Source organism: Zosterops lateralis (assembly GCF_965231275.1).
Source record: "Zosterops lateralis genome assembly, chromosome: Z".
Taxonomy (NCBI): Eukaryota; Metazoa; Chordata; class Aves; order Passeriformes; family Zosteropidae; genus Zosterops; species Zosterops lateralis.
Window position 1 is genome coordinate 52,862,897 of NC_139800.1, and position 25,777 is coordinate 52,888,673.

The 25,777-nt window shown below is 39.5% G+C and overlaps 2 protein-coding genes across 2 annotated transcripts in view; one reads left to right on the forward strand and one right to left on the reverse strand.

The window, feature by feature from the left end:
• The first annotated feature begins 7,048 nt into the window (after positions 1-7,048).
• On the forward strand, positions 7,049-13,399 carry LOC310922504 (guanine nucleotide-binding protein G(I)/G(S)/G(O) subunit gamma-10). The gene is made up of 3 exons (XM_083883127.1): positions 7,049-7,172; positions 10,427-10,558; positions 12,510-13,399. The coding sequence occupies exons 1-2, from the start codon at positions 7,092-7,094 to the stop codon at positions 10,550-10,552; spliced, it is 207 nt and encodes a 68-aa protein (XP_083739253.1). The 5' UTR covers positions 7,049-7,091; the 3' UTR covers positions 10,553-10,558; positions 12,510-13,399.
• A 3,964-nt stretch (positions 13,400-17,363) lies between these two features.
• SHOC1 (shortage in chiasmata 1) overlaps positions 17,364-25,777 on the reverse strand; it is a gene marked incomplete at both ends in the record, with an annotated part of 46,072 nt that continues 37,658 nt past the window's right edge. Inside the window, 7 exons of the mRNA XM_083883180.1 lie at positions 17,364-17,458; positions 19,889-20,446; positions 20,666-20,837; positions 21,879-22,028; positions 23,397-23,528; positions 24,585-24,678; positions 25,616-25,737. Of these exons, the coding sequence (XP_083739306.1) occupies positions 17,364-17,458; positions 19,889-20,446; positions 20,666-20,837; positions 21,879-22,028; positions 23,397-23,528; positions 24,585-24,678; positions 25,616-25,737 (1,323 nt within the window). The remainder of the gene's footprint in view (positions 17,459-19,888; positions 20,447-20,665; positions 20,838-21,878; positions 22,029-23,396; positions 23,529-24,584; positions 24,679-25,615; positions 25,738-25,777) is intronic.

Here is a 25,777-nt window from a genome sequence, read left to right on the forward strand (position 1 = left end):
CCTCTCAATCCCAAGTCCATCTCTATGTTGCATCTCTTCCTGGTGTCCTTGGTGTCCCAAGGTGTCATGAGCCCACAAAGCTAGAAATAATTTACCCTTGAATTGCCAGCCTAGGACCACCTGAGGCTCCTGGAAGCCTAATCCACTTGCTGGTTGTTCTGATGTTCTTCGATGGCCCAACGCTTGGGTATATGACATACCTTCACAGCCAGGCTCTCCATCCAGGCATCATTGTGGCATCTTGCCACAATGCAGCAGCCCAGATGTGTTTACCCCTACACTGACAATTATTCTGCTTCCACTACTGCAACCACCCCTACAAGGCATTTGCCACCATCTGTGGGTCATTATAAAGCATCAGCCATTTCTCTCATTCAGCAATGTCTAAGGCTAACTGGATGGGTTTCACCTCTGCAAACTGACTCGATTCACCTTCTCCTTCAGCAGTTTCTGTGACTTGTTGTGAGGGACTCCATAGAGCTGCTTTATCTCTGGTGCTTTCCACAAGACAGCAAGGACCCAAATAAAAAAGGCATATTGCTCTTTCCTTTCTGGTAATTTATTACATAGTGAGGCCCCTCCAGCACATATTACCTCTTCTTCTGGTGACATTGCAAAATCTTTGCCTTCTGGTCAGTCCATGATCACTTCTAAGATTCCTGGATGATGAGGTTTCCTATCCAAGCTCGTTGTGCAACCCACTTACTCCATGTAACATCGGTTGCATGATGTGTAAAGGAGATCCTCCCTTTGAACATCCAGCCCACCCCAGACAACCAGCATACCAGGAGGATCTGTGCCTCAGTACCACCTCTAAAGTGGTTTGGACACTATAAACTGCCTTATATCTTCTTTTTAGTTGGAGTATAATAGTCCTCAGTTCCTCTGTATGACCAATTTCAAAAACCTAGGGGTCAACCCCAAGCTTCACCTGGTGCTTTCTGTCAGAGGCTCCAGAAAAAAACATTATTCTCTTCAGCTGCAGTATAAGGCACATTTTTTACATCTTACCCTATTCAGACTGGACCAAGGGATACACCATGAATTATCTCTGCTTTGATTTATTCAAAAGCTTGTTGCTGCTCAGAGCCCCATTCAAAATTATTCTTCTTTAGTGTCACTTGCTAGAGGGAGCTTACAATCAGACTAATTTGAAATGTTCATTCTCCAAAATCCCACAGTGCTCAAAAAAGCTTCTGTTTATTTCTAATTAGTTGGTAGGCACATCATTGTTATCTTATTAGTAATGGCCATTGGAATCTGGTGATGTCCATCTTGCCATTTTATTCCTAAGAACTGCATGTCCTATGCAGGTCCCTTTACCTTAGCCTCTTTTTTGGAAAAAGTGGGGTTTAGAAGGATTTGGATTATTTTCTTTCCTTTCTCAAAAACGTCTCCTGTAGTATTTTCCCAAACAAAGATCTCATCAATATATTCCAGATGTGCTGCTTTACCCTGCTCCAGTGCAGTCTGGGTCAGTTCATGGCAGATAGTGGATGTGCATTTCCTTCCCTGGCACAGCTCATTCCTGGTGGCCTGCCCTCTGCTGCCAGAGGGACTGAGAAAAACACATCAGCAATGTCAGTTGTGGCACCACTTGGCTCAATAAGCTTGGGCCAGGCCACAACATGTTGCAGTGGTTCAAGTCCTCTCTGGGCTGCAAAGGGTGACAGCACACTTTTAAAAAGTAGTTTTTTACTAGTTTTCTGGATTTTGTACTTGTTCAGGGGTAAGGTGCAAACATACTGAAGGTGCTGACTGCCCTACATACTTGCTCATAAATTCCCACACACCATAGCGTTCCAAACTATTCAGCTGTTCTGTTAACAGCTAGGGTAGAGTTAATTTCTTCTCAGCAGTTGTCATAGTGCTGTGTTTTGGATTTAGAATGAGAATGGTGTTGATAACACAACGATGTTTTGGTTTTTGCTAAATTGTGTTTATCCAAAGGACTTTTTTTCCCTCTTTGTCTCATGCTCTGTCAGAGAGAAGATACACCAAAAAAACCAAACTGTGAGGGAGTTTAGCTGGGACAAGTGACCTGAACTGGCCAAAGAGATATTCCACACCAGACAACATAATGCCTGGTATTATGGGGAGTGGGAAGAGTTGCCTAGAAGGACAGCTACTCTGGGTTTGTGCTTAATTTCCATCTAGTCTTATATCACAATAGTCCTTTTGGCACCTGAGCGTGGACTCAAAAGGTTGATATAAGGACAGGTCTGACCAAAGTGTGTTAAAAGAAAATTGCTATAAACATCCATTGTTTAACAACTGCTAGTTACAATATGGACTTCTTTGCTGTCATATTTGTGACATTTTGTGTATTTTGTACCAGTAATACTTTACTTGCAGTACTTGTTCTCTGTGGTGTATTTTGTAGGATAAGACTATGATATGACAGTGTTGCTGGCCAGGACACCAATCAGGTGTATGCATTCAGCATTGCAGGCACCCCTGTGCTTTGGTTGTTCTTTACTGTGAATGATTACTAAACTTTATATTTTCTCCAACCTATTGAGGGGACACCTTCACTTATTTTTTCTCCCTCTTCTTTTTTCCTTCCTTACCCTCCAGGCTGATTATGGTAATCAAGAATTTTTAAGATTTTGAACAACCTTTGACTACCTTTGAAACCCAACTGGTCTTTTTACTAGGAGCCAGTATGTTGTTGCAAATGGTTAAAGTCTTCTCTAAGATCAGATAAAAAATTGAACACATTACCCAGAGATCTGCCCGAAAGCTGGACAGTTTGGAGTGATGGGAAGGAGAGCTGAATTAAAATTTGTGTGTTGAGATAAGAACAATTTGATAATAAAGTAAAATAATATAACAATGATAACAAAAAGGGGGGAAAAGCAAATGATGCACAATACAATTGCTCATGACTTGCTGACTGATGATAGACTCTCCTTCTCAAACCCAGACTGGTAACTCCCCCCCAGTTTAGGTACTGGGCATGACATTAGGTACTGGTGTGGAATATCCCTTTTGGTCAGGTCCTGCTATGCTCCCTCCCAGTTTGGGAGAGCAGGAGAAAAGGAGGGAACAAAAAGTTATTGGCTTTGGATAAATAGGACTTAGCAAAAACGAAAACATCAGTATATTATCAACACCATTCTTGTCCAAAACACGACACTGTAACAGCTACTGAGAAGAAATTAACTCTATCCCACCTGAAACCAGAACAGCATGATAGTAATACTGTGCTGGATTTCTGTACACAGTAGTAAAGTTGAACTGCTAGATTGTTCCTCTGTCTCTGTTGAATGTAGGGTAGCAATGAACTTAATTAATTTTGGATTTAATTATCCATTTAAATCTAAAAATTGTTAAAGAAGGTATGCAGAAAAAGCTGTGCTTGCTTTCATGAAGTAATCTTAGGGACACTGCAAAGATGCTTATGAAGTGAGAGACCACAGCTTCAGTGTATTGCTGCTTCATCCCCCAAAAGACAGTCAGTCTCCTGAAAGAATGGAAGAGAGAAGAATAAGTTGCTGTGGTAGAAACAGAGAATGAAGCTAAGCAGAAATGCAGTGGTGTTGATTATTAGAAAAGACAGGTATATCTGGAAATGTACAAGGCAATTCTATAAAAGAGGATCTAAACCTGTGTGTGCAGTTTCACAGGCAGCTCTGCTGCTCCTGACCTTCTGCCTCATTTTGCTCTGTCTTGTTCCAAGCCAAATATCTGGGTTATGCAAATACAAAGTTGAAACACAGATCTGTTTTCCCTTGTTGTCTACCTTCCTGGTAATCAAGATTAATTTCATGACCTGATAGCATAGTGGAAATCAATGCAGTGGAGGTACAGTCTTGGCAGAGGCCAGAGCTGTATCTTTCAGCGGCAATGGTGTTTTGTCTCTGTAGCACTTCTGGCCTGATTCCAAGTGGCTGAAGAAGTCAGACATATCATACAACCTCCTGGAAATGAACCATTTTTCTGGCTCATTTTGGAGATTCCTCTTCTCTAGACATGTCACCTCTTTGAAAATAATCAGATGCAGACATAAATTCATAGAATGCAGAAAAAATTTGCTGGGCAGAAACACTGCAGCCACATTCCTGTGACAAAAAGGAAAAAAGGTGCCTAGAAAACTGTCAGCACTGCAGTGACACCTCCTTAGCAAAGGCTACTAGGCATTTCTAGACTATCATGGTAGTTCTAAATTATGTCTATCTTCTGGGCATAAATTTTCAGAGACTGCTGAGAGTGACAATAGTAGGTCTAGTATAGCCAGTGTAGGTTGAATTAACTTGAGAGAGAAATGTCTACATGAATAAGTATTGCTGGTACTGGATAGTGTTAAGACATCATTATGGAGAAAAAAAGATTGCAAGGTATTAGGACCTTGGAGAGGATTCCGTGTGCCTTTTCCATGACCATGCGAGGCTCTGACTGAGGCACAAGCATGTGCATGTCTCTACAGAATCACAGAACCATTAAAGTTGGGAAAGACCCTTAAGACCATCATTCTGCTGGACCTGAGCTAAACTTTGCTTCAAACTCTGTAGGGGACATCTCTCCAAATGACCAAGAGCAGCCACCAGAGACCCCCAAAGAGGCCCATGCAGGCACTGTGACAGTCATAAGGCTGCGCAACCTAAATTACTATCATGAGGTAGGTGGTAACTCGGTATTAGATAGATGGGTTTATGCAAAATTTTTATGTATAAATTCTTTTCATTTTTATTCTTCCGTGTGCTTGATATGTAGGAAATTTTCCACCTTGCACCCTCTGTACAATAAGCAATATCTCCTTTCTAAACCTAGATGTTTGTCTGTATTCCTAAAATGTCCGAGTTCCAAAAATTTGGCAATACCAGCACCTCAATTTTTCTTTTTCTGAGGGGCCTGGAACTGGGCACATGACATGAGATGTGCCCTTACCGTTGCCAAGTACAGAGGGACAGTCACTGCCCTGGTCCTGCTGCCCACATTATTGCTGATATAGATCAGGACACTGTTGTCCTTCTTGGCCACTTGGGCACATGCTGGGCCATGTTCAGCTGCTGTTGACCAGCTCCCCCAGGTCGTTTTCTGCCAGGCAGCTTTCCAGACACTCTGTTTCAGCCTGTAGCATGGCCTGGGGTGTTGTGACCCAAAGGGAGCACTCAGCACTTGGTGTTGTGGAACCTCACAGAATTAGCCTCAGTCCATCGATCCAGGCTCTCCTGATCCCTCTGCAGAGCCTTCCTACTCTGCAGATCAAGACTCCCATCCAACTTGTCATCTGTGAACTTGGTGAGTGTGGGCTTTATCCTCTCCTCCAGATAGCTGATGAAAACATTAAACAGGGCTGACTCAAATACAGACCCCTGGGGAACACAATGAGTGACCAGCTGCCAGCTGGATTTAACTCCATTCACCAAAACCTTTTGGCCCCAGCCATCCAGCCAGTGCCCTACCCGACAAAGACTTCACTCATAAACACCATGAGCTGACAATTTCTCCAGGAGAATGCTTTGGGAGATGGTGTCAAAGGCTTTGCTGAAGTCTAGGTAGACAACATCCACAGCTTTTCCCTCGTTCTCTAGTTGTGTCTCCTTGCTATACAAGGACATTTGGTTGGTCAGGCAGGACCTGTCTTCCACAAACCCATTCTGGCTGGGCCTGAACTTCTGGTTGCCCTGTCTTATGTTCAGAGCAACCATTTTAGGCTATAAGCTTCATCCCAACAACTTTTTAAAAAGACAACAAACTAATAGATGGCAAACCTCTACTAAAAATTGAGAGGACTTATTTATAGTTGCTGTTGAAATGGCATTGAACAGTGCTGGGTAGGGAGAGGGGAGGTGCAGCAGTTGCCAAGCAGTTGGAACCTAACAGCTGCCTGTAGGCAGAAGACATGCTTAGAAGTCCATCTTTGTCAGTGTTCAAGACCAAGTTTGATATGGCTCTGAGCAACCTGATGTAGTGGGTGGCATCCTTGCTGGAAGTGGCGGGGTTAGAACCAAACCATATTTGAAGTCCCTTTCGAATTAAACTATTCTATGAGTCTGTGAATTCCCTCTCTCTTCTTCTCCCCATTTCCCCCCACTTCTTTTCTTCCTTTCCCCCTTTCTTTCCTTTTTCTCTCCTTTTCCTCCTTTTTCCTTCTTCCTCCTCTTCCCATTTTGGTTTTTTGTTTTTGTTTTCTGCTCTTCCCTTTTATATTTTTCGGCCACTAGTGCTGTCACCAGCAGGTTTCCGGTGGCCGGGGTGGCCCAGGGCTGTAGGGCTGTAAGGCTGTAGGGCTGTAAGGGCTGTAGGGCTGTAGGGCTGTAAGGGCTGTAGGGCTGTAGGGCTGTAAGGCTGTAGGGCTGTAAGGGCTGTAGGGCTGTGAGGCTCTAGGGCTGTAGGGCTGTAGGGCTGTAAGGGCTGTAGGGCTGTAAGGCTGTAGGGCTGTGAGGCTGTAGGGCTGTAAGGGCTGTAGGGCTGTAGGGCTGTAAGGCTGTAGGGCTGTAAGGGCTGTAGGGCTGTAGGGCTGTAGGGCTGTAGGGCTCTAAGGCTGTAAGGCTCTAGGGCTGTAGGGCTGTAAGGGCTCTAGGGCTGTACGGCTGTAGGGCAGTAAGGGCTGTAAGGGCTGTAGGGCTGTAGGGCTCTAAGGCTGTAAGGCTCTAGGGCTGTAGGGCTGTACGGCTGTAAGGGCTGTAGGGCTGTAGGGCTGTAGGGCTGTAGGGCTGTAAGGGCTGTAGGGCTGTAGGGCTGTAGGGCTGTAAGGCTGTAGGGCTGTAGGGCTGTAGGGCTGTAAGGGCTGTAGGGCTGTAAGGGCTGTAAGGCTGTAAGGCTGTAGGGCTGTAAGGGCTGTAGGGCTGTAAGGCTGTAGGGCTGTACGGCTGTACGGCTGTAAGGCTGTAGGGCTGTAACGCTGTAGGGCTGTAGGGCTGTAGGGCTGTAGGGCTGTAAGGCTGTAGGGCTGTGGGGCGCTGCGGGCAGCAGGGCGCGGCGGGGTCCGGCGGGGCCGGGGCCGGGGCGGTGCCGCGGGGGCTGCGGGCGGGGCGGGGCGGGGCGGGGCTGTCCCCTCCCCGGGGCGGAGGGAGCCGAGCCGAGCCCGCCGGAGCCGCGCTGCCCGCCCGCCTCGTCCCCTCTGTTCTCCCCCCGGCTGCGGTATGTCGGCGGGCGGCAGCCTGAGCACCATGCAGCGCCTGGTGGAGCAGCTGAAGCTGGAGGCGGCCGTGGAGAGGATCAAGGTGAGCCGGGGCGCGGGGGCCGGGGCGAGGCGCGGGGGGCGGGAGAGAGGAGCCGCTCCTGCCGTTCCCTGCGGCTGGTCCGCGCCCCCCGCCGTGAGAGGGAAGGGGGCGAGCGGTGCCTGTGCCCGGCGGGCTTCCAGCCCCGGCCGCACGGGAGCGATGGAGCCAGTGCCGTTCCCTGGTGGAGGGCGCCGCGATAAATAAATAATACGGCAGCTCCTCGTTAGTTCTGCACCAGCAAACAGATGATCGGGAGTAGTTCCTCGCAGCGGAGCCAGCCCGACTCCCCCTGTTCCGGAGCGCTGGCAGGATCTGCAGGGGGAGGCGGCGCGGGGTGGTACCCGCTGGCACACTTGGGGAAGGCAGGCGATTTGCTACGCATGCATGAATCTTCTCCTGCTTGCACATTTCCAGACAAAGGCGGCATGATGAGGCGGTCCTGTCGTCTGCCAGCTCCTCAGGTTTGGTGACCTGACCGAGACAGCTCTTGGTTTCCAGCAGATGTGGGGGGTTCATCACCAAGCACAAAATCCAGCATAGTCTGTGAAGAGATGGAGGTCAAATTAATTTATATCCTGTGCTTTCCTTGTCTGTCTTCTTGCATTCGCCATTTTTCTCTGGCCAGTCACAAAAGACCAGCTTCCTCAGTCTGACAGCAGTGCGAGCACATTGAGCTGCAGGAACTTAGCTAATTGATTTAAAAATAATTCAAAATACTTGCTCCCACTACTCCTCTCCTGGTCTGGTGAAGATTTGAAGTGCTCGTTGCGAGGTGAAATCAGTCTGGCTTCTGGATATCATCCTAATCAATTTGTTAATGTTACCACATTTTATTAGCAAAACAGAATCAGCAGACACTTGATTCACTAAAAGTGACTGTGTTTATCACGACAATAAGGTGTGGGAATATGTGAAAAACAGCATGTTTCAGAGTAGAAATGTAGACTCTTGTGGTGAGAAGAGTATTGCCAAACACTGAAATGGTTGATGCTTGTCCACCAGTTATTGTTGGTGCCTGGATCTCTGTTCCTGATCATTTTGAGTCATAAACTCAAAATACTCATATACTCCTCCCCACTTTTTTTTTTTTTTTTTTTTTTCCCTGATGGGTGGGGAGTGGCTGTATAAACTACAAACTATAAAATACATAGTTTGTAGTTTAAAGGTGTTACTTTGTGTCAGTAACATATTCTGGAGCTGGACTGCTCAAGGCTGCCTATTTTTTTATGAGTTTACTCTCATGATCCAGGGAGGGTGGTCACTCTCACTCATCTTTCTTGCAGCACTGTGCACAGCAGTCTCTTTCCAGGTCTGCTGTTCTAGGAGCCTGCTCTTGCCTTTGAAATGACACACGATTTAAAATGTGTCATATAAATTGTGTCAAATGGGTTTCTTTACGTACAGTATAAAAATAATGCAAAATATATTCAGCTGATAGAAAACCACTTGGTTCAGTTTTAGCAAGCACTGAAATGGGAAAAAACATTGTTTCAGCTACTTTGAATAGACAATATGTTTCCAGGCGGAAGATGATTATGAAAGGATTTTTAAAAATACACTCCATACTGCCAAGTTCCAATGGTGGTTTTGTTTACCCTGATGGCTAAAAAGGCCAACAGGAACAATATTTTCAGAAAGAGGAAACTGAGTAGGAAAGAATACACATCTTGCATGCAGGAGGCTGCTGAAGGGAGCATGTTTGTCATCTGATGAAATACTGCAGAAATTTTCTTTGTGAATGGGAGGAAAGAAGAATGTTATAGGGCATGGGTAGGACTAAGAATAGGCAGTTCTGGTTTGTAACTTTTGAGGATATTACAGGGTATACATAGCTCAGTATGTGTTGGGGGATTTGGCAGCAAAGTGCAAGGAGATGCTGTAGGCACTGCTAACTCTCAAAGGAAAAAGCTCCACGTGGCCTTGGCCTGACAAGTGTTGGCTGGTGGCATCTGTTCCTGATGACCACATGGTACACAGTTGGGCACCACAAGGGGCAGGCACTGTGGGTGAGGCAAGGGTGCTAATGTTGCAGGGGATCCAAGGGTCTGGGCAGGGCAGGAGACCTCTACATCCTCCAGACAGGGTTTTTCCTCAGGTAAGGAAGGGGTGACAAAGCCTGCTGACTTAGCAGGAATCCTTGCTGCAGATGCTTCTCCCTGTACTCTGCTCTAGAGAACCTGGGAGGCTGAGGGAAAAACGGTTCTCATAACTGTTGGCTAAATTCAGGCAGTTACTAGGATGACTGTCCTGGCAGAGAGTTGGAATACAGTGAACAGGAGACCAGCAAAATAGCAAACAAAAGTGTGTGCTAGACCAGATTTCCCATGTGTTTTCAGATGCTGTTAGATGGGATGGCCCAGAACCAAAATTCCACTGGGGCTCTGGGGTGGTTCATTTAGACACCAGGCTGGAAAGCATGGATGATCCTTCTGGTCATTGTTTTGGCAACACTGCAGAGTTGTGTAGGAGGAAAAGTCAGTATTTCAGGAGTCCTGTAACAAAGGCAGAGTGAGGTCAGAGGGCAACTTATAGTTTCATCAATATATTTAGTACTTCCTTTTATAAAATATGTATCAGACAGCATGGGTTTTGACAGTTCTCTGCAACTGTTCCTAATGTGTGTCTGGGAAACTGGAAATTCCTCTACATTTTCCTTCAAAAATGTAGGCACATGACTGATATGCCATCCACAAGGAGAGCAGGAGAGTTCAGTGCTGAAGGCATTTTATCTTTGGGATCCTGGGCTTGTTTTGCAGCTCTGGACTCTACTTTCAGGGGGCCAGAGTGTGGGTTTGAAGTTCTCACTTCACTGCTGGGGGAAGGTGACAATTTGGACTACAAAAGCTTTTCATCTTTTTGCTTTCATTCCTTGTTATACTCTGTGTTTTTAGAAGTTTGGAATGAAAATTCTTTTAATAAAATATCAGAGGATATAAGAGTTCAGATATAAACCTCCAAACACCACAGTAGATTGGAAAAGGCTCATGGCTCTGAGCATTTTAATGGGAAGAAATTGCATCACACTGGCACCTCAGTCCTCTACACTCTTCTGGCTTATCACTGGCATAGTATTTCATGTGTGCTTCATCAGAGCTTTGTGAATTGTGCTTCTGTGCTGATTTACTTGGTGTTCTAGAATCTAAGAGGTGATTTGGCTGCACTCCAGCTCTGTTTGATAGCTCTTCAAGAGGAAATGCTTAATAGATGCTTGTGAATGAATTAGTTTCCTCTCTGTATTTTTTTTTCCTTTTCAGGTCTCTCAGGCAGCTGCTGAACTCCAGCAGTACTGTATGCAAAATGCCTGCAAAGATGCCCTGCTTGTTGGCGTTCCTGCAGGGAGCAATCCCTTCCGAGAGCCCCGGTCCTGTGCTGTGCTCTGAAATCAGGTAATAAAGTCACAGATGCCGTGACAACCATTCTAATTTGAAACTCAAGCCCTTGGAGAGACAAAGACACATAGTGATAGTTTTTTAAGTGTTGAGTTATTGCTCCAGTGTTCATTATTTCTCTGCTGGCTCTGCAAATGGTTTTCTGGGTTTTTTAGGTGTGGCAGTTGGAACATGTCTCTTTTCTACAGTTCTTTCTAGAGGAGGTTTTTTTTTTTTTTTTTGTTTGTTTTTTTTTTTTTTTTTTTTTTTGTTTTTGTTTTTGTTTTTTGTTTTTTGTTTTTTGTTTTTTTGTGGTTTTTTTTGGGTTTTTTTTGGGTTTGTTTTTTTTTTTTTTTTTTTTTTTTTTTTTTTGGTTTTTTTTTTGTTTTTTTTTTTTTTTGTTTGTTTTTTTTTTTTTTTTGTTTTGTTTTGTTTTTTTTTTTTTTTTGTTTTTTTTTTGTTTTTTTTTGTTTTGTTTTTGTTTTTGGGGGGGGGGATAGTTGTGGTTTTGTGTTTGTTAGCAAACATTAGCAGCATCTAAACAAATTCAAATTGTCTAAGACACACATATTTAACATAGCCAGACAGTAGACAGTCACATACCTATTTTGGAGAAGTAACACAAAGCTGTGGCAATTTTATGTATCCTGATGACTGGCTCACAGCTTAAGCAAGAATCATGTTATAATACATTTGGGTCTTTAATGTCATATTGCAGTTCATTTAGCTGAATGAACTTAGGCTCTTCCTGTTCTTACTGTTGGTACAGCACTAAAACCAGTGGAAATAGAGAAGAGCTGAGGCAATCTGTAATCACAACCTTTTTCAGCACAGATCTAAAAGATGTGCTACTCCTCAAACTCTGCCTTAGTGCTCTGCATTGCCTGTACCCCTGTAACACCTGCAAAGTAGGTGGCTGGGCAGCTGTCTTAACATTTGCAAACCTTTGGGATCCAGTTCCATGATTCCCAGTCTGGCCTCTCCCATTTATCAGTGATTGTGACAGGAGAAAGGCCATGCATACTAGTAGTCTTGGGCAGAACCACACCAGAACTTGGAAAATCTACTTCTTTTGCTTGACACACAAATGTGGAAGTAGGATATTCAGAAGGGGTTACTCCTCCTTAGAAGAAAAAATAAAAATAGTTCCTGCTAAAGAGCTGAAAAATCTACAGAGAGAGGAAGAAATACTGAAGTACGTTCTGATGAGAGTGCTATTAAAGAAAAAATGAATGCTTTCTCTAAGGGCAGAATTTAAGCTAGAACATAAAGTACTCCTAAAATCTTCCCCTTGCTTCTGCCAGGTGTTCCTGAGCTTGCACTTGAGCTCTTGCTTCATCAATAGCATGGCTTCGATTGTTGCTACATAGGTTTAACAAAACAGGATTGAACCTAAAGAAAGGGAACAACAGAACATGAAATGCTCTTCTGGTAAAATTTGGACAGCATGAAGCAAAAGCAGATTTTCTTAATTTGGGTGCTACCTGTAATTCTTCATGCAAATAGGAAAATTTTTAATGACCATTGCATATGTTCTTCGGTTATTTAAGCAGCCTTTCTACTTTTTGGGTTTTTGGGGGTCTGTGTGTGTGTACGTATTCTGAGGTGATCACATCATACAGTTACATTACAAAATATTTTCTCAGGAGAACTCGATGATTAATTTATGATACTTTTAAAAATGCATAGCTCAGCCCAAGATGTCATTTGGCATTTTTTTGCTGATAGATCAAATATTTAGTTTATTATTCTTGTGTTACCTTAGGATCATAAGAAATTCAAAGCAAAGTAAAAATCTAGTTAAAAATTTTATGATATTGTGAGGATATCACATCCAACAAAGGAAAGTCATTATTTGGTTTTTCTCAGTGAAAAGGAGCTTTTCCATTGTAATTTGTAAGAGAAATTACATCTATCAGCTTAGGAAGATGAAATTTAATATGCCTTTTTTTTTTTTTTCTTCTTGTAGGGAAGGTCACTGGAGAATTGCCTTCAAGCATGACATGAATAACAACTGCCTTTCCTTCACAAGAAAAGTCTCTGTCTTTTATGTGGCTAAAACAGCATCCTAGATATGTCTGTGTTCTTGTTAATCTGTATTCCACTATATTTTAGTAATGTTCTTGAAGCTTTTTAAGTGTAACTCTTACTCTTTCCATAACCATCACCACTTTTATTACACTATGCTAACTATACAAATATCACTTGAGAAGTTTACATTTTAAAAATGAAAAAGTGAATTTTTAACCAAATTTAACCAAATAACTCTGATTTTGATAAACTGTAATACCAGAATAATAGCAAAAATTATTCAAGGGGATTTTTTTTCTAAAATAAAACAACCCAAAAGTGAATAATTAAAATATAAAGCTAAATGCTCTTAGTGCTGAAGTAATGTCCTCAGGGGACATTTTGCTTCCATTAGCAAGACCTGGAACCAACTCTAATTTTTTTTCAAGTGCATCTCAGTGCATAAATGACACATTTTAGTAACTGCTGAATACAATGTGTAGTAGAGGCTTGATTCCTAAAAGCATGTTTCTTGCAATACTTCTAATCTGTAAGCCTTCTTCTACTTTGTAGCAGTACTGCTGCGGTGGAATTTTCTTGATGTATTTAAAATGTTACCAAACAGACACTAAGAATCTGTGAACACCCGAAGATAATTGCATGCATCATTGCCACGGTTTGCGATACACAGAATTTACTAAAATGTGCTTGGTTATTTGCCTTCACTTTTTTGATAGAACACATTTACAAGAACTTTTTAAATAGGTTTTTAATTTTGTCTATTTTCTATTGTTTGTATTAATCTTTTAGAAGTTTGGAAATAAAATTCCTATCCCTCTTGGCTTTGAACTTATGTAATTGAAATAAAGAGCAGCTACTGTAAGAAAGAGGATACTTGGATTTTGCAGTGGGAAGAAAGGCCTCAAGCCTTTTGCTTTTTTTGGGACGAGAAGGTTGCTGTTGGATTTTTAGAAACTGGATCTTATTAGTAGAAAAATCCCATTCATATCAATTGACCACATTTGTAAATACTAACAATATTATGGGGTTCGCACATTTTGAAGCTGTAAGGAAGAACTCTGCAGTCTGAGTACTTAGCGTTGATGAAATGGGGTAATAGTGTCCTCTAGACAGTTCAGTCTTTGTCAAATATTTTTATGTTGCTATTCTGCAGAAAGATACCAACATGAGACCTGTAGTACTGCCAGTACTACTGCCAGTATGTATTGTGCCTTTAAATACAGAAGAGAATGTCCTTCCTTCAGAGCTTTTCTTCATTCTGACTTCCTTTCACGGTAGGCTATTTAAGTATGGCAGTTTTTCTGTAAGTACTGGACACAGGTACAGAAGTCTAGAGAAAATGAAGTTACTCTTGCACAGAGGCCATCAGAGGCTTGGTTTGAGGCCAAAATGTCTAAGATACTTATGAATATAAACATCAAAAGCCTTTGGACAGCCAGCATAGGGCTGCTGCCTACTTCCTCTCAGGCAAGCCCTTCGTATTTCTTTTACCTATAGGGATAAAACCTCCCCTCATCCTCAAACCTCTTTCTCTTTGCATAACCTCTGTTGCATACACTTTCAGGCTCAGCAATATCACCTGGAGCTTGGGTTTTGCAGTGGCTGCTGAGCTGGCCTAAGGAGTGGCCAAATCACAGTGTGCAGCAGAGAGCCACCACTGCTGGACAGCCAGTCAGCCACTGTTGTCCCTTGGCTGCCCTGCCCAACTCCATCTGGTCTCTTGCAGCTGGACCACCAGGTCAACATGTGTATGAACCTATTGCAGGGCCTGGCTGCATAAGTGTCTTGCACCAACAAGGACTAGAAAGATCTGTGCAGCAGTTGTGAGATGGATTGGGAACACTCCACTCCAATGTCCCTCTGAGCAGGGTGTTTATTCCTCAGACATGGATTCCAGCCTCATCAGAGGAGTGTGGTTGCTGCACCTCTTTGCTCTCAGGGTAGTGTGTATCCAAGCTGCTGGGTAGAAGCAGGGAGAGGAATGACGGCAATGTTACCTCTGCCCTACCAGGGCATGTTCTGTGAGAGAAGTCAAATGCCAGAACATGCTCCAAAACAGGATTAGTTGGCACTGAGGCTCTTTGGTTCACGTTGGCAATCAGTTTGGTGAAGTGTGTGGCACTGCCAGTTATTTTCTGTTGGCTGGGTGAAATGGCCGCATCTCAGCAGTTCAGCATTTGCAGGTCCCCTTTCCTTGGCATAACCGAAGAACCTGACAAAAGAGCCTGGGCTGCTTCTGTAGACAGAGAACATCTTGTCCCTTACTTACCCAGTCTACAGGGCAATGTTTTTTCTAAAACTGCAGGTGCACTTGGGTTTGCACAACTGCTGAACTGAACCCAGTGATGACTTAGACCAGGGCAAGCATCACATTTTGCCACTTCTGCTCCAACAGGTGTGATCTTCACTGAGGTGGACAACTATGGGCAGCATCTTAGCTTCCTTTACCAAGGACTATCCAAGAGGGCTATCTGCTGCACAGAGGCTTTTGATATCATCTGATAGCAGCAGGTCTTAAAGGATGCCTACAGTAAAGATGCCTACTTACTCACAGGAACCACAAGCCCCCTTGTCTCACTATCATCTGTCCCAGCTGATCAGCAAGGCTCTTCTCTATTTACAGCTGCCTGTTGCCTGGTCACTAAAATGTCTGTAAACTTGTTCCAGGAATGAAGCGTTCCTACCTGCTGATGTAAGGCTAGAGACTAGATTTTGTACTGTGTCTTTTTGTCTAAGAATTAGTTGCTTCCTAATTCATAGTAATAGGTAATTTGGCAGTGGGGAGAGTGGAGAAGGGAATCATTGTTCTGTAGTAATTTTACTCCACATTAAACAGACAAAAGGAGGAGGAAGAATGTAATATTTTATAAATTTGTTAATGTGTCCATATCTGTTGAGAGACTGAGATTCGTCATAAACAAATACAAGAAAAACCAATTGACCACTGCAAGTCCCTTCCCTTATCTTCCACTACATTACCAGTCACTTAACTGTACAGTGACATTTTTTCTACCTAATGCAAACTTAACACAGGCAGCACTTGAAATTTTTATTTAACGTAGACAACATGCCTTTGTTTTTGAAGTAATCTACAGATTATCTAATCTATCTATCTAATCTATGCCGTCGCAACTGTTCATGTGGAAGTTCTCGTGTCAATCTTTCCCTGTGGAAGAGGAGAACATAAATACATAGCTTGGTACTGGCAGCTATAATTTTCTCAAACTGTGGTCATCTGTGACTGAGACTGTGTAGAGCTGGACTTCAAAAAAAACCAGATTCCTGGTTCTGGAAATCTGGGAGCTAGTTCTGAACAACATAACCCACAAAGCAAAAGAAGTAAAATGGTTATGTCAGGTGACCACAAAAATGGGCCATGGATAGTAAGCAAATTGCAACTTTTATTTCAGTCTCTTATTCCAGGAAACAGTTCTTTGTTTGCACTAGATTTTACTAGAAATCTTTTTATGTTACCCCTTGTGAAAGGTATTTTTCTCAAATCTTGCAATCAGTGTACAAATAATTCAGGGATATTACTGTGAACTAAAATTGCAGTTAGTGCTGCCATAGCTTTTAAGAATTCAGTCAAAAAACAGCACTCTGTTTCCTCTCAGAGACCAAATCTTTCTTCCCTAAGTGCTGGTTTTACTTACTTAAAAAGTGAATATGTGCTAAATGAAGGCTTAATGCCAAAGAAGTATTTAAGTGCAAGTATAAACCTTAAACTTGGTGACTTTTCTTTTATTACTTCCCTGCCCCACTCACCTTTCTGTTACTGCATCAAACTTAAAAAGATTAGTGAGTTTGAAACCTGAATTCTCTCAGCTGAAGACCACTGAACAGAGAGAGACATTCTGAAGCTGGCTGGCATGCCTGTGCAAACCGTTTATGCATTCCTGCAGCAGAATGGAGTTACTGTCTATCATTGCTCCCACACGTATTTCTAGTTTTGTTGCCAAATGTTTTGATGGAAAGTGAGGCTTTTGGTACTATTCTATTTTGTTCTTTAGATTACAACTGAGATAGATTAAAAAAAAAAATCTATCTTTTACTCCTTCTAGTTTTACCCTATAATATATGGATCTGCCTCCCTGATGACTTTCATCCCCCTGCTTGCCAATGCCCTGCAGAAGGCTGAAAAACATGGATGCCAACAGTCTCCAGCAGGTTATGCAAAAGGTGAGGATTCACATCTGAATCAAATCTATGAGAATGCTGAATTTCAATGCAGTCTTCCCATGTTGTTCATAAAACAAAGAGCTTTTTCCTGGATATGATTAAAAGGAGCTCAGCAAGTTAATCACATCCTTCCTGAAGGAGCTGTCAGAAGAAGAGAAGTGGAACAGAGCCCAAGGGACAAGCTTCAAAAAGTCAGAGCTGTAACTGCAAGAAATCTCTAAGACTTTGAGAAGCCTTGAGATTCTGGCAGATCTAGCCCATCTTTATATTGGGAAAGCGACAAGCTTGGGGAGCAAACACAGGTACCTTGAAAACTCAGAGTGAGCCTCAGCATCTGTTTTATTCCATTAATATTTTTTTAATATAAAGTGTGATAAAGTACCTCTATATCACCCATGAAAATAGAGAATTATTCATCTTCAACAAACTAGTTTGTTTAGCAACATTTTTAAAACATACAGAAGAATTCTGAGCTAGTAAGAATTTCCAAATCCTAATTTCTTTCTAAAAACTAACAACAATAATTTATTTCCCTTTAAAGAGTTAAATAATAATAATAATAATAATAATAATAATAATAATAAAGTAGGTAATATGCAAATCCTCATTCTATTCAAAAGAATTTAAGACGTGTTTGTCCATCTCTTCTTCCAGGGACTCTTTCATATGTCAATCTCCTTTTTTTGAACTCCTGTACTTCTGGAAATCCTGAATATGAAAAAGAAGTAGAGGAAAAAAAAAATCTTGATAAACTAAAAATACAACATGTGTGCAGACTTAACTGTGTGTTTCTCAGAAGCAGTAATGAACTTTGGCTTTGACTGGTGTGTTCCCTACAAAAAGTATCAACTGTCATGAAATAAAATGTGTACAGATTAATATTTTCTACTTCTTACTGCTACTGACCCATTTTATGTATTTTGTCCTATAATAGGAATGTGGGACCTTATACAAAAAAAAAATAAATCAACCTATATTTAAACACAATATTTCAGAAAATATTTAATGTTTATTTTTATTTCATTATTACTACACTTAGAACTATTCTATAATTGTTGAAATTTAGCATATATTAACCAGACATGGTCATGTTTCTAAGTTGCTTTAAAAAGCTACTTACGTTCTTAAGATTCAAGTGCTTTTACAATAATGTATTTGAGAAGTTGCTTATTTCAAGCAAGTTACTGTAAGGAAATTATATTTAGCCTATACAAAAAGTATTGTCAGAAAATGCTAAAACTGACCAAAGATTTGATCTGTTCCAGTGGAAATACTGGCTTGGCACGGTGTCATGAATTATTTGTGGTTTAATGAGAGCTTGATCTCAAACCTGAAGAATCCCTGGGGTTTGTTCTCAGTGTGTCTTTTTAATTGACTCTCTACATACTTCTTAAATTTTTGCTCTCAGAGGTATTTATTGTATTAAGGTGAAGTTAGGGTTTGATTGGTTGGTTTGGTTTTGGGTTCTTCTTTTTTTTGGGGGGGGAAGCTGTTTGCATTAGCACGCAAAACTATTTCATATACATATTTTTCCCCTGGTTAGTGAATTATAAAGTAGAATAAGTCTGCTCTTTCAAAATCTAAACCACAAATCACGTTGTTTTGATTTGATTCACATTCAAGTATACTTTTATCCTACTCAGAAAGAATAATCAGAAAGCTTATCAGTTGGAGATCAAAGTATTTTTAGAACACTGTAAAATGTGGTACCAACAGAATCTGCCCTGATCTCTACTGAAATATATAGTATATAGAATTTTATGCTATCAATGCCAGTTACAAGTTACTGGAATATTTGTTACCTACTCAGCAATACTGCAGGTCTCAATTTTAATTCCAGAGAAGCCAAGGGTCTGTTCAGAGTTTCTGTATGAACTTTTAAGTTTACATAGGCTGAAAACTAAAAGAAGTTCACCATATCCAATTAACCTTTTTTCTCTTTACCTCCATAATTACTCTAAGCAGTCCATGAAAGAGTGATTTAAATTAGTTATTTAGGTTTTCATGAATGAGTCTGATCTGATTAGTGAAAGCAATTTAATGCTGTGCTGACCTTATACCACCAAGAGTTTTAATGACAGCCAGCAACAGACAAATCATAAATTAAGTAATCTGTACTAGGTGTTAGGCACTTTTTAAAAACAAACTTAAACTTGCATTTATTTAAAAAATGTGGCATCTCACCTACAGAGAAATAGGAGAATTAAAAAAAATACCACCATAAATGATATAGCAATACATAGTCTGACGGGGACTTTCTCAGTTGCAAGACTCCATGGACATGTGTTATGGCTTATTAAAAAAAGGTTACTACATAAAAACCTTACTACATTTGATGGAATAAACCAGGGATAAGAAAATGACGAATAAAAGAGAAGCATAATATTTTGTATAAAGAGTGAACACACTGTCAGAGTAAACAAAGTTTTGAAGTACACATCATACCATCTCTTTGAAAATGCAAGCTTTGGAATGATTTCAAGTGGAGAATTTACCCCAGGAGATGCTAACTAAAAAAATATTCCAAGAATAAGAAAATATATGAAACAAACTTAGAAAATTTTCAGAGTGCCATTTTTTGCTCCATTAGTGCCAACAGGAGAACACAGTCAATAGTAGAATCTGAATTTCACTCTCAGGATTTGCTGAACCTCCTTTTTGTCCTATCAAGAAAATACAATCTTTTGTTCACCCTTATCCAAATCTGTGTTTACAAAATAATCTTCCTCATAATTTTAAATTAATTTTGGCTTGTTCATTATCTATATTTTAGGCACTGTCAAAGAGAAAAGAAGCTGAATCTTACACTACTGAAGAACTATGCTTTTCAATATTTACCAGAAAAAATTAATGGCAGTAACACAATTCCAGTTCATTGAATTAGAATTTGTTTGTCTCTTTTTTTTAAATACCTGAAGAGATCTATATGCTCAAAACAAAACCTGTAAGAAACCTTTTATCACAGAAGAAATACATATGGAAGTAAGTTTTAGCAAAGGGAATATGCAATTCTTGGGTTAAATTTGATTTAACAACTATTTAAATAAAAGATAAAATACAGCCTTACAGATATTCCTTACAACTTTGAAGATGAGTAACCAAAAGATTTTCAGCAAAATCTGCTTACTTTGAACCTACCTGTTTTATTTTTTTCTTTTGCCCATAAGAATGGAGGCCTTTGTTTTCTCTTTCCTTTAGATGCTCCACCTATTTGGTTAAAATTCAGATTTTGAAGCTCATCCGTATCATCAAAGAAATCGGAGAGAAAACCACCATGAGCAAATGAATTATGTGGGCCTGTGGATGAAGAGTCATTCCACAGGGGCTGGTCAATCTGAATTTCTGGGCTTTTAAATGTTGTGTCTCTAAACTCTTCTAGAAAACTCCTAGAGCTCTCCTGAGGTACACAGTTACTGAAAGCTGCAAAGAAATCCTCTTTTTCAGAGTCTTTGGAAGAATGATCAGAGCTATCATGCATTCTGAAAGGCTGTCTTTGAGAACGGAGAGAATTTTTAACTTCTAGATGAGTGAAATCTTCATAGTCCTTTGATATAGCAAAGGAATCAAGCTTCCTCCTTGTAATTACATCCGATGAACATGCTTTCTTTTGCATACAACTTGGAAGATCAGACTTAAATACACCCTTACGATGATTCGGTGGAGGAATTAGGGCTCCAGAATTCAAATGAGATGTTCCTGGTAGAGAAAAATGTGAACCATTTTGTTTGGAGAATGAAAGATTAGCTTATTTTTTACATTTTAGAGAAAACCCAGATGTCATTGAGCATTTTGATTGCAGTCTGTCTCATCAAAATAACTGATCTTACCATGATTAGAAGACAAAGATTCTAATACATTCAGATTTTTCTCTTGGTTTCAAAGGAGACACATTTTCCTAGTAATTCAAGGTATTACCTGTGCTGTTTTGTGCTTTTTCAAGCAGCTCTAAAATCTGAAAATTTTGTTTATTATCAAGATACAATGTGTTGAAGTTATTCTGATTTTCTGGATGTGATGCACCTTTCACAGTTTTTTCTAGAGGAGCAGAAGTATTTAGGCTGTATGAAGATATTATGTCACTGAAATGCTGAAACAATAAAGAAAGTATTTGTCAGGAATGTTTATGGTACACTGCTTGGTATGTTTACACTGCCAAGTATGAAAAATTAAATCCGTTATTAAGATTCTAAGATGTATAAATTTTTGTTTACTGGAACAAAAAAAAGACTTACCAAAGCAGGAGAGACATGTACAGTACACAATGTATCACTTGTCTTAAATCTATAAACAGATTAAGTAATAGTTTCTGTCTTGAAACACAGGAGAAGCAGTATCTTACTACAGTTTCTTATCTTTCATTACTCCAACACTGTAGGAAGCAGTGTCTGCAATGGATTGGCACCTATCATGCATCACAGAGGAATTAAGCTTTTTCTGTCAATAAAGATGGCTTTAGGCATATACAGTTAAAACACTAAGTATGCGCAATTTAACATTCAGTGCCCAAATACCTGTTCACTTCTTCCTTCACCATAATGGAATTCTTCACCTTATATGAACGGTGTCCTCAACCATATTCTTGAATGATAATATATGTGCATTTTTTATTGTATTAGATTACTATATTCAGTCTACAATTTTCCCAGACTTAACCCAACTGGAACAGTAGGAGCTCACAATTCTTCATCTCTAAGGCTCTATCAAACGCTTAGTACTATGAATGCTAAGTGGTGGGTTTTTATGGGGAGGGAGGGAGATAGGCAGGAAGGAAGTCCTGGAAATACATAATTGGAAAACATCTTTTACATTAGAAATACACAAAAGCTTGCACACTGATACAATACTCAGTGTGAAGCTTGAGGAGGAAGTTGATCTAATGAGTATTTTTCCAGTTAAGGAAATGCTCTCATTATCCTCTCACAAACAAAATGGTGACTTGACAAAATCTACTGAGAATCAGCAGACTCAACATTTTGGAAATGAATGATATGCTAAAACCTGTAATTATTTTTTAAATTACACTAGCAAATGCATGTGTAGCATCAGATTAAAAAAAGCCAACAAAACAACCACATATAACAACAGAGCAAAAAAACCTAATCTGATACATAAAATAATTTTGGCTGACCTTTAAAACTTTTTTTGGAACCTCTGGCAGAATTTCCTGGAGTTGACAAAAGCTTGCAAGAAATAACCTGTTCAGTGAAGATCCCTTCTTTAACATAAACTGAGCAACCAAAGGATTGATACATGGAAAAGTAAGCAGGCATCTCTCTGTCTGGAAATGGAAATGATTTTGTTAGATTGATATTTGACAAACTTTTTATCCCTTTTTCCTGTTACTACAAAGTCATATTTTATTCAGTAAGTCCTAGAGTATATCACAGAAAGACAGCTTTCAAACAGTGCACTTTTATAGTCCAATAAAAACTCCTTTTCACTACAGATGCAACATTATTTCTGAAAAAGAGTAAATTTTGCATAACCATTTGACAAAAAGCAAGTCTAAAGATTTTTTTTCCTAAAGGTTAAAACCAGTGAATAACTTAAACTTGATTTTAAAATGCATTTACAGATTAACTACTAATTCTCCATTTTAAAGTGAATTACCTTGATCAATATAAACTGACAAAACCGGTTCTGTTTTACCAAAGCTGTATTTGTTAAAGGCAAGGAAACAGGTGGCAAAAGCATGAGTTGTCAGGGGGACGATGAATGTCACAAACAGGGTAGCAAGTTGAGAGTAGCTTGTTATCAGTTACGGCTTCCTGTTCCTGACTTTCATAAAACACTGCCAGGATCAAATATCTTTAACAGAGACACAATACAACGGCTCCTCTCCACTTTTTACCAGTATCCTTAATCCCTAAATTGGAAAACATACAATCCAATACCCCCCTGTTGGAAGGCCATGCCAATATAACCTTTATAATGCTTCTGAATTTTGCAAAAGCCAAAAACAATCTCAGCTTTACAAGAGTTTAAAGCTGTTGCATTAAATGAACAAATCTATACGTTTCATTTGAGAACCTTATTATACAAGTTAAAGGATATCGTATATTTGATGGTGATTGATGGGCCTGTCCCAGCATTTACTGGAATGAGTTAAACAAGTAAATGCATGAGTTAAGCAAGTTTTTACCACCCATTACTAAAGCAAGTCAGCAAGCAATGCCATTGATTTGAGTAATGGATCAGCACTGCTGAACTTGGCTTCCTGCCCAAGTGAGTAATTGTATTTTTATCTTTTACAATTTGGGTAGTTTTTTTAAACCTAGTGCCTAGAACTGTAGAACTGCACAAATTGGTAGACAGATGTGGTGGATACACTTCCCTACAGGTTAATTGTGAAAGCACAGGAAAAATCCAAGTTTTATCTAACTGTGTTGACAAGGATGATGGAAATACTATACATATATATATGTATATATGTGTGTATGTACATATATATGTATATATGTATGTGTGTCTATATATATTTTTGTATATATACTAGAAATATGCTACTATATATAGCTGCATATATATATAAAAATAATGTCTATTTTAATAACAAATTTTAAGAGAACTGCAACAAAAAAGCCTAAGACTTTATGAATCTTAGAAACAGGAAGTAAACTGTAAATTCATGGGAAGAGAAGCAAACCTCAGATGGCAAGACAGAAAGCCAAGATTTGTCCAGCCACTCATGTGGACTGATATTAGATGTGATCAAAATATTGTCAGCAATCTGACGAATTACCAGTGCTGTCTCTTCAATCCCTGGTGTAAGAATTACCTAAAAGTGACACATAGTATTCTTGATTAAAACTTACTCTGATGAGTGTCTTAATTTCCTACAGAAGTTGAGGTGAAAACTAAAGGTTACCCTGAACACAAGAGTTGGTACTGATGAGTAATTAAACTTGATCCATGCTTATCATGCAGAAAAACTCCAACCTCTGACCACTAGCCTGGCTGCAAATTACACTCTTTATTTATGCAAATCCTATGTAGGTGAAATTAATGTATTTATCCTACAAGTCTTTTATATGTGATCAAGTTTCTGGGTATAATACGAGTTCCTAATAAAACAGGCAATTGTGAGATGCCTATTACAGTTTAAGAAGATGTGTAACATTTTGAAGCTATAATTTCTACACAAATTACACTGCTGAATACATGAAATGAAAAAAAACTTCATCCTCCCTTCATCCTCATAACTTTAATTTGATCAGGTAGATTTTAAACAAATTTTAATATGCAAATAATAATGACTTTCATAAAGATCTGCATTCAACATTGGCAGCAAATAAGTGAAAGAAAGTGCCTTAAAAGGTATCACCTGGTTCAAAAATATAAGTTACCAACAATTTGGTAAGCTGAGTGAAACTTCTGCCCCATTTTTTAATGCTGATTATTCTAGGTACTAAAACAGATTGTTTAGATTCTAGATTTCCTGATTTTTAAAGAAAGAAGTTAATTTATCTTGTCACATTAAAAAAGCAAACTAGCAGACAGTAAATTATTTCTTTTTTTTTCTTCTGTCACCTCAGCAGCATAATATTGATTTGAAACTTCAAATTAAGATCTAAGCAAGATCAAGATATATTCTAATAATTTATTAAAGGTACAATCTCACTTGACTACTAGTTGTAAAAAGACTTCAACTTTTATTTGAATCTGATTCAATTTGTATTGCAGTCAACAGTCTTTTCACTGACTTTGGCAGCCCTAAATTAAGATCGTCTCATTTTAGTAATTTTGAGCTATTTTATGTTTTTGATGCAGAAGGCATACTTGATTGAGCTTTTTAGAAATATCATATCATGAAGATTAATACAGAAAAAATTACCTTCACTTCAAAGTCTTCTGACTTCTGTGTAAGTTCAATTAGAGTGGCATAAATTAAGACAAGGTTAAACAGAGTATTTCCCTTGAGACTGTACCTGTAAGACAGTTTCACTAAATCATTAATATTTAATATCCACATGTCATAATCTCAAACCATTTGTTCCATGTCTTTATGAATATCTGTTTCATTTCCTAGAATCCAGAATACTGGTACAGTTTGAGCATTAGTATCTGTGGAAAGAGAACTAGAATACATTCAGGGGCTGGCTGCTGAAGGATGGAGTGTAAGGAAAGAAAACAGAGTCCATCTACAAAAAAGCAAGTCTGGTCTGAAGCAAAAGGTCTGGATCAAGGTCAGACACTGGAGACACTGGAGAAAAAAACAAAGAGGAAATTACCACTTGCTTATAGAAAAAAAAAAATCTCAAAAGAGATAATAGTTCATAAACATTAATTTATGCCAACAAAAGGTGTTCTTCCATAGTAAAAGGAGAAGTACTTGCAGTGGAAGAATTCTTGAAGAATGCTTCCCTGTTGCAAATTATACACAGTGGTATTAACACAGTAGTTCATAACCATGCATTTGAATTTACTTCAAACAGATGTAGGAATAATTCCAGTATTTCATATCCTTAGAGTTGTGAAATTTCTGATTTGAAATAACTCATGTTAGTATTGCCTGCATCAAACACTGTTATTTTATAATAGCCATTTCTTTATAATTTGTGTAAGACTAAAAATAACCTCAGAAATAAAAAACTTTTCTAACATTTTGGTGGTCTCCAGTAAACACTGCTACTTTTACAGTTTCATTGAGTTTTTCAGTAGGAGCATGACAACATTGTAACTAAGTGAAAAACTCCAAGCACATTAGAAATATGAGCTTAAAATATTTGTATTGTTCTAAGAGAAATGTATTCCTACAGAGACGTTCAAAGATAAATCAGTGCCAACTTGTTTTAATAAGCAGCTTTCTTTAGTAACAAGTTTGTTTTAAAAACACTACGATAACAAAAGAATTTAATAACTTACTCTAAACTCAGTCTTTCTCTGGAATAGAAAATAATCCAACAGCACATATATTGAAGTGATAATGCCATCAGCCTCGATATTACAGTGTCACAGGAGTCCTCATGATTTAGTTCTTCCATACTCTACCATGGAATTTAAATAAAGAGTAAAAACTAAATAAGT